Genomic DNA, 9,094 nt, shown 5'->3' with positions numbered 1-9,094 from the left:
TCTTTCTTTCTTTCTTTCTTTCTTTCTTTCTTTCTTTCTTTCTCTTTCTTTCTTTCCTTCCTTCCTTCCTCCCTCCCTCCCTTCCTTCCTTCTTTCCCTCTTTCCTTCTTTCTTTCTTTTTAGATAGGCTGTCGCTCTGTGGCCCAGGCGGGAGTATAGTGGCAGGATCATAGCTCACTACAGCCTCCTGAGTAGTTGGGACCACAGGTGTGTGCCATCATGCCCAGTTCATTTTTAAACTGTTGGTAGAGTTGGGGTCTCTCTTTGTTGCCCAGGCTGGTCACGAACTCCTGGGCTCAAGTTATTCACCTGCTTCAGCCTCCCAAAGTGCTGGGATTACAGGTATGAGCCACCATGCCTGACCTGCACCAGTTTTTTTTTTTTTTAAAAGACAAGAGTCTCACTCTGTCACCCAGGCTGGAGTGTAGGGGTGTGATCTCATCTCACTGCAACCTCTGCCTTCTGGATTCAAGCAATTCTTTTGCCTCAGCCTCCCCAGTAGCTGAGACTACAGGTGCATGCCACCACACCCTCAGCTAATTTTTGTGTTTTTTAGTAAAGGTGGGGTTTCACGATGTTGGCCAGGCTGATCTTGAACTCCTGACCTCAGATGGTCCGCCGACCTCGGCCTCCCTAAGTTTTGGGGTTACAGGCCAGAGCCACCACACCTGTCCTGCACCAGTTTTTTAAGTACAGAAATGGACTATATAAACTGGCATATTGCTGTTGCTCTGAGTCCCCTTGGCTGTCCTCACACCTCACCTAGGTGCCCCTGGGCCTCCACATAATTCATCAATTAAAGACTTAATGCTGGGCCCAGCAGAGGACCCAGTGCTAGTGCTGTTCTGAGTGGTCGATGCTCAGATACTTTGCATCCTATTAGTACTGGCCTGGCCCTGAGGCTCATGCCTGTAATCCCAGCACTTTGGGAGGCCAAGGTGGGTGGATTGCCTGAGGTCAGGAGTTTGAGACCAGCCTGGCCAACATGGTGAAACCCTGTCTCTACTAACAATACAAAAATTAGCTGGGCGTGGTGGCGCATGCCTGTAATCCCAGCTACTCAAGAGGCTGAGGCAGGAGAATCGCTTGAACCTGCGAGGCTGAGGTTGCAGTGACCCGAGATACACAAAACACTAAATATTAGTACTACCCACCTGTGCATAAGACAACTGTAAATGGAGAAGTTGGGGCAAGTCTAAAATCCTAGAATCCTAAAATCCCAGCTACCCCTGAGTGTGTATGTGTGTGTGTGTGTGTGTGTGTGTGTGTGTGTGTGTGTGTTTCATGGAGGTGGTGTCTTGGTGGTTTGGCTTCTAGTTATATCTCCATTCTCCCCAGGGACGATCTGACTCAGCTGCCCTTCACAACTATGTGCATTAAGGAGAGCCTGCGCCAGTACCCACCCGTCACTCTTGTCTCTCGCCAATGCACGGAGGACATCAAGCTCCCAGATGGGCGCATCATCCCCAAAGGTGCCCGCCGTGTTCCCCCTGCTGCTGGTGCACTGCCTCCAACGCTGTAGCTGCTGTTGTCCACAGGGGCTGGGCCATGCCTGCCCCAGGTGCACTATCTCTACAGATGGGGTAGCTCTCTGTGTGCCTGCTGCTTCTGGGGTGTTGGAGGAAACCCAGTTGTGTGTGCAGGGAGATAGAGCCCAGTTAGTCCAGGTGGAAAGGAAGGAGGCAGAGTCACAGGGATGGGCCTGTGAGGGTGCAGTTGGGGAGGATCTGTTTCATTCAGTTGCCAGTTACTCCCTGGACACCAAGCCCTGTCTTGGTTGATACTGGGGACACTGGCTCAGGTTTTGAGCATTGCCCATTCTGGGGGAGATACAGCAGGGCACAGACGTTCCCAGGCATATGGAATCAGGAATGGGCTAAACGGAGAGACAGGTGCTAGAGTAGCTCAAATATGGGGAGGAATGCAGGGAGGGCTGCCTGGAGGAGGGAATGTGGGAGGTGAGGCTTGGAGTGTGGAAGTGAAAGAGTGAGCGTGTTTATGGAGTAGAGCCTCAGGATGCAGATTGTGAAAGGCCTTGAGTGCCAGGTGACGGCGTTTGAACTCAATCCTGGGGGCAGCAGGGAGCCAATGTAGGTGTCTGAGCTGAAGAGGAGCAATGTCAGATCTGCAAGTAAGAAAGATCCCCATGTGGCCAATGTGGCAGCCAGAAAGAAGATGATAGGGTCCTCCTAGGGAAAGGCAGGAAGAGTGGATAGGGCAGCAGAATTTTTTAGAGAAGGATGGACAGAAGGTGGTGGCACATGGCTCATGGGAACATCATGGCTCTAGGGAGATCCAAGGTGGGGGGGATGTTTCTGGAGGAGGCCCTGGCTCCCCTTGACCCCACTGATCCCATCTTTCCCTACAGGAATCATCTGTTTGGTCAGCATCTATGGAACCCACCACAACCCCACAGTGTGGCCTGACTCCAAGGTGAGTGCCTGCTCCAATCCTCCCTGCCCTCAGGTCCTCCCCTCCCCCTGTGCCCCAGGGAGCCAGAGAGCAGGGCCAGTTGCAGGGCCTGACTGCACACACTCCTCACCACTCCGCATTTAGCCATTTATTCACCCGCTCACTATTAATTCATTAGGGCAGAAAATATTTATTGAGCACCTACTGTGTGCCAGAGTGCGTGCTGGGCTCTGAAAATAGAGGATGATACTGTCTTTGCCTTCACGGGGCTCACAGTGAAGTTTTGGGGAAGACAATAATCAAATAAATAAGATTTTGGGTATTGATACGTGCGCAAAAGAAAGAAAAACCGGGCCAGTTCCAGTTTATAGGTGCAGTGGTTCACGCTTGTAATCCCAGCACTTTGGGAGGCTGAGGTGGGAGGATTGCTCGGGCCCAGGAGTTTGAGACCAGCCTGGGCAACACAGCGAGACCCCCATCTCTACTAAAAAGGAAAAAGTTGGCTCAATGTGGTGGCTTGTGTCTGTAATCCCAGTGCTTTGGGAGACCAAGGTGGGAAGATTGTTTGAGGCCAGAAGTTCCAGCTCAGCCCAGCCTGGGTAACACAGTGAGACCCCATTTCTAAAAAAAAAAAAAGTTAGCCAGCCATGGTGATGCACACCTGCAGTGCCAACCACTCAGGAGGCTGAGGCAGGAGGATCGCTTGGGCCCAGCTGCAATGAGCTATGGTTATTTTTTTGAGACAGAGTCTTGCTCTGTTGCCCAGGCTGGAGTGCGTGCAGTGGCGTGATCTTAGCTCACTGCAACCTCTACCTCCTGGGTTCAAGACATTCTCCTGCCTCAGCTTCCCGAGTAGTTGGAATTACAGGCATGTGCCACCACGCCTGGCTAATTTTTTTGTATTTTTAGTAGAGACGGGGTTTCACCATGTTGGCCAGGCTGGTCTTGAACTCCTGAGCTGAGATGAAGCATCTGCCTTGGCCTCCCAAAGTGCTGGGATTACAAGCGTGAGCCACCGCGCCCAGCCTGCAATGAGCTATGATCGGGCTTCTCCACTCCAGCCTGAGTGAGACTCTGACTCTAACAAACAAACACAGACAAACAAATAAAAAAATAAATAAATAAAAACTGGTGGATGAGGCACTTTAGCTCGAGTGGTTATGAAAGGCCTTGCTGAGGAGATGTTTGAGCTGAGACCCTAGGGGATGAAGGATCAGGGAGAAGCCTGTTCTAGGCAGAGGAAATAGCAAGTGCAAAGGTCCTGAGGTGGAATCTCACTGGTGCGTGTGAACAACAGAAGGAGGCAGGTGTGGCTGCATTGCAGGAAGTGCAAGGTGGAATGGAAGAGGTGGCCCTGAGGTGCTCTCCATCCATCTTTACTGACCCCCAGAGGCTCAGGGATGGGGGCCAGGCTGGGATGTCTGGGGCAGCCCCCAGACTCATCTCCAGGCTGTTCCTCCCTAGGTGTACAACCCCTACCGCTTTGATCCGGACAACCCACAGCAGCGCTCTCCACTGGCCTACGTGCCCTTCTCTGCAGGACCCAGGTAACCCCTCTATTTCCCCCAGTCCAAGCCAGCTGTGGACGAACAGAGGCAGGGAAAGATCAGGAATGTGTCTCTCAGGAGCAGAGACCAGATGGCACCCAGGCGTCCTTTCTGAAAACCCAGCACCCTCTCCCCAGTGTGCCAGGAGGCCCCCAAATCAGACTCTGCAATAGCATCCTGGGTATTGAGCACCGACGGTGTGTCAGGCCCTGAGTTCTGGGCTCCCACGCTCCCACTGGCTCTATGATGCCTTTGTCCCCGTTTTTACAGATGAAGGAACTGAGACTCAGAGGGGGTGCCATGTGTCCAGGACACACAGCTAGTAAGAGGCTGCACCGGGATTCAGACACTCAACCCCAAGGTCACATTAATTGAGTGATTCGTGAGGTCTCACTTTAACCCTCACCCAGCCCAGGATGCTTGCTTCATTTTCGAAGGAGGCATGTGACGCCCAGGGACCAGTGCTCACACAGAAGCTGGGCCTGAGCCCTGTCCCCTCTTCCTCCAGGAACTGCATCGGACAGAGCTTCGCCATGGCCGAGATGCGCGTGGTTGTGGCACTAACACTGCTACGTTTCCGCCTGAGCGTGGACCGAACGCGCAAGGTGCGGCGGAAGCCGGAGCTCATCCTGCGCACGGAGAGTGGGATCTGGCTCAAGGTGGAGCCCCTGCCTCCGCGGGCCTGAGCGTGGGCGCGATCCCTGCGGATCCCCGGGGTCCAGGCCCCTCCCAGACGGGCCGAGGCCACGCCCCCGAAGGACCAGGACTCGCCCCAAAGATCCCGAGGGAATAGGCCACTCCCCTCGAAGTTCTGGTTCAGCTCCTGGATGACCAGGCACCGCTGTTGAGCAGCCTGATGGTGCTGGCCACGCCCCTCAAGGCAAGGCTCCGCCCCTTAGAGGGTCTGATCCCGCCCCTTGAGGCTTAGGTCCCGCCCCCTGAGTTCTCGCACCTGTCCTGTTTGAGGGACCAGGCTTGGCCCTGCCCACTTGGGCTCAGGCCCCCGCCCTTTAGGATCAGGCCCCGCCCCCAGGATCCTGCGGATTGAGGTCCTCAGGCTACGCCCCTGCAGATCCAGGTCTCCAGGACTTGCCCACTGAGCCTTCAGAGGACCTAAGCCCCACCTCTGACTCAGGGCTCACCCCCTACTGGCTGAACCCCTGGCAGGCTTCCAAATTGAGGAAATCTGGAGCCTGACGTCAGAGCTTTTAACCCGGACATCACTCACCTGAGGCCCTCAGCTTATATGGGCAGACTGCTGAGGCGTGAGGCTGGATCGTAGGGCTCGAGGCTGCTTACTTTTGTTGTTGTTTTGTAAACTCAGACCCTTGTAAGCCCCTTCCTTCCTCCCTTGCCCAAAGACCCTTTGCTGAGTGTTCTGTTTTTGTAGAATAAAAGCAAAGGATGCAGACCTACCCCACCCTCCATCCCCTAACTCAGCCATACCCTTACACGTGGAGCCCCCAGCATGGGAATGAGGGGCTCTGCAACTGAGCGAAGCTGTGGGCTAGGAGGCTGGAAAGCCATTTGTCCTAGGACATAAACTCAGATTTTGGGGGTCAGTTTGTGTGTGCATTTATTTCATCAACCGATCACATATTGTTTGCTGGCACTGCTTCAGAACCACAGGCAGGCCCTGATTTCTGCCTTCTCAGGGGGTGGGGGACAGATGTTGAACAAATAATTCCACGTGTAAAGGTTTATTTACAACCCAGGACAGGTGCTCCAAAGGCGAGGCCCCGGGTGCTGGATGAGTATAGCAGAGGGATGGGGATAGGTCAGGGAGAACTTCTCCGATGCTGGAGTGGAAGTTTAGTAGGTGACAAGGGGAGGGACGAATACTCCAGGCAGAAGGAACAGCATCTGAAAATGCCCTGAGCTGAGGGAGAGCAGAGTGTGTTTGAGGAACTCACCAGGGGCCAGGTGGCTGGATCTGGGAAGTGGGGGCGGAATGAAGGAAGGGACCAAATGCACAGGCTTTATGCTGAGGGCAATAGGGAGCCATGGAGAGTGTGTGAGCCGGATCAGGATAGGACATGGCCAGATCTAGGGCTGGCAGGGAGGTGACTTGTGGGGGATCACTGGGGGTTGGGACCCTGGGAAGGAGGGAAGCTGAGGTCCAGACAACAGGAAGGGCCAGGATTGGGGTGACTATCTAGCAGTGGGGGCTGAGGGGAGGGAGGTGGTAAGGGTGATGCTCAGGTATTTGGCTGAGGGAACTTGATGGTAGAGTAGTCCCTGATATGGGAATATGAAAGGTGGGGGCCAGGCATGGGGGCTTATACCTGTAATCCCAGCACTCTGGGAGGCTGAGGCTGGAGGATTGCTTGAGACCAGGAGTTAGAGACCAGCCAGGGCAACATAGTGAGACCCCATTTCCACAAAAAATAAAAAATTAGCCAAGTGTGATGGTGCACATCTGTAGTCCCAGCTACTCAGGAGGCTAAGGCAGGAGGATCACTTGAGCTGAGGAGTTTGAGGCTGCAGTGAGTTATGATCATACCACTGCACTCCAGCCTGGGCAACAGAGCAAGACCCTGTTCCAAAAACAAACAAACGAAAAAAGGTGGACAATGACAATGTAGCAATTTTATACATATAAAACGCTACACTAAAGGAAAATGATACTATTATAATATATATATACACACCATCATTGTATATATAGTGGTGGTATAATAGTGGTATCATCTTCCTTTTGGGTAGCATTTGCCTGTAGACCATTTCCATCTAGGTTACTAGAGACAGTAATATTAATTCAACAGGCCGGGTGTGGTGGCCCATGCCTGTAATCCCAGCACTTGGAGAAGCTGAGACAGGTGAATTACCTGAGGTTAGGAGTTTGAGACCAGCCTGGCCAACATGGTGAAACCCTGTCTCTACTAAAAATATAAAAATTAGCCACGTGTGGTGGCAGGCACCTGTACTCCCAGCTACTCAGGAGGCTGAGGCAGGAGAATTGCTTGAACCTGGGAGGTAGAGGTTGCAGTGAGCCGAGATTGTGCCACTGCACTCCAGCCGGGGTGACAGAGTGAGATTCTGTCTAAAAAAAAAAAATTAATTAATTCATCAAATATTTCTTGGGCAATCTGCCTTGAGACAGGCACTGTTTGAGCCCTAGGTTCCCAGAGTTTACCTCTAGGGAGGAGACATGATAAATGATAAATAAGTAAAGAAATAAGTAAATTCACACAGGGCCTTTTTGTGACGTTTTTGTGACAGAAATGGGGGAGTTCTGAGCAGAGGAGGGACAAGATTTGTCACACGAACCTTTTTTTTTTTTTTTTTTGAGACAGGCTCTTGCTTTGTTGCTCAGGCTGGTGTGCAGTGGTGCAACCATAGCTCACTGCAGCCTTGGCCTCCTTGGGCTCAAACGATCCTCCTGCCTCAGCCTCCTGAGTAGCTGGGACCATAGGCACACACCACCATGCCCAGCTAATTTTTGTATTTGTTGTAGAGACGGGGGTCTTACTATGTTGCCATGTTGAACTCCTGGTCTCAAGCAACCCTCCCACCTCAACCTCCCAAAGTGCTGGGATCACAGGTGTGAGCCACCATGTCAGGATTACCATATGACTTTGTGTGCTTTGTTGAACAGAGACTATGTGAGGCAAAGATGAGACTAGGCAGATCAGTTGGGGGTGACTGCATTCATCCAGGTGAGAGATGACGGTGGCTTCAACCAAGCTGGGGTCTTTAGAGGCGATCAAGAGCAATTGGACTCCAAGGAGGAGCGACTGTTCACAAAGGCAGTGCCATCAGCCTTGGTGGTGGATAAAACGTGAAGTTTGAAAGAAGTAGTGGACTCTAGGTTTGGGCTTGAACATCTGGAAAAACGGAACTGCCATCAGCTGACGTGGGGAATGTTGAGTGGAGTGAGCTGTTTTGTGGGAGATGTCAGGATGTCAGTTTCGGTTCAGAGGAATTGGACATGTCAGTTGGATAGACATTTCTCTAATTGAAGAGAGTTTTGGGTTGGGCATGTATAGTTGGGAAGCCTTAGTGTAAATGTTTTATATATTTTTCCAAAAACTAGAGAAGTGATTTCAAATAGGGGTGATTTTTCCTACCAGAGGACATTCGTTGTTGTTTGGAAACATTTTTGGTTGTCACAACTGGTAGTTACTATTGGCATCTAAAGGGTAGGGACCCGGGACTCTGCTAAACGTTCTACAAGACACAGGATACCTAGCTCAATAAAACAAGTAATTATCCAGTCCCAAAGGCAAACAGTTCTGCTGATTAAAAACCATGAACTGGAGAACCAAAACAAACAAACAAACAAACAAACAAAAAATAAATAAAAAAAAAGGAAGAAAAGAAAGCAAAACTTTAAGACTGGGTGAGATCTCTGTGTGTGTGCGCGCGCGAGTGTGTGTGTGCGTGTGTGTGTGTGTGTGTGTATGGAGGAAGGGCTGAAGGACTGAGCCCTGGGGGTGGTCTCCAAAGTTAATCTAACAATTATGAGGCCAGGCGTGGTGGCTCACACCTGTAATCCTAGCACTTTGGGACGCCGGGGTGGGCGGATCACTTGAGGCCAGGAGTTCCAGACCAGCCTGGCCAACACGGCGAAACTCCATCTCTACTTAAAATACAAAAAATTAGGGCAGGGCGCGGTGGCTCACTCCTGTAACCCCAGCACTTTGGGAGGCCGAAGCAGGCGGATCACGAGGTCAGGAGATTGAGACCATTCTGGTTAACACGGTGAAACCCTGTCTCTACTAAAAATAAAAAAAATCAGCCGGGCGTGGTGGCACACGCTTGTAGTCCCAGCTAAGCGGTAGGGCGAGACAGGAGAATCGCTTGAACCCGGGAGGCAGAAGTTGCAGTGAGCCAAGATAGTGCCACTGCACTCCAACCTGGGTAACAGAGCGAGACTCTGTCTGAAAACAAAAACAAAAACAAAACTTTCTTTTTATTGAGTGCTTCCTGTGTGCTCTTCCCATATATTCCCATTTAATCCTCACACTGACTTTTAAGATCACTTTTTATTATTCCTTTTAACAGAGGTGGAAACTGAGCCCCCGAGTGAAGTGACTTACCCAACATCCTTCGGTGGGGCCTCAGCGGGAGCCCTGAGTCCTTTTCTGCTCCACCCCTCAGGCTCTCAGTCCTGGTCTGCGTCCCTAGCCACG

The 9,094-nt window shown here is 51.8% G+C and overlaps 1 protein-coding gene across 1 annotated transcript in view; it reads left to right on the top strand.

Annotated features, from left to right (window-relative positions):
* LOC111554313 (cytochrome P450 4F22) overlaps positions 1 to 5,521 on the top strand; it is a 29,074-nt gene extending 23,553 nt beyond the window's left edge. The window contains exons 10-13 of the mRNA XM_023229747.3: positions 1,339 to 1,472; positions 2,369 to 2,433; positions 3,877 to 3,959; positions 4,468 to 5,521. Of these exons, the coding sequence (XP_023085515.1) occupies positions 1,339 to 1,472; positions 2,369 to 2,433; positions 3,877 to 3,959; positions 4,468 to 4,645 (460 nt within the window). The 3' untranslated portion in view covers positions 4,646 to 5,521. The remainder of the gene's footprint in view (positions 1 to 1,338; positions 1,473 to 2,368; positions 2,434 to 3,876; positions 3,960 to 4,467) is intronic.
* Positions 5,522 to 9,094: the final 3,573 nt, after the last annotated feature.

The sequence above is a fragment of the Piliocolobus tephrosceles genome, chromosome 21 (assembly GCF_002776525.5).
Source record: "Piliocolobus tephrosceles isolate RC106 chromosome 21, ASM277652v3, whole genome shotgun sequence".
Taxonomy (NCBI): Eukaryota; Metazoa; Chordata; class Mammalia; order Primates; family Cercopithecidae; genus Piliocolobus; species Piliocolobus tephrosceles.
Note: the sequence above shows the minus strand (reverse complement) of the source record. Positions and strands in the feature narration are given on the sequence as shown.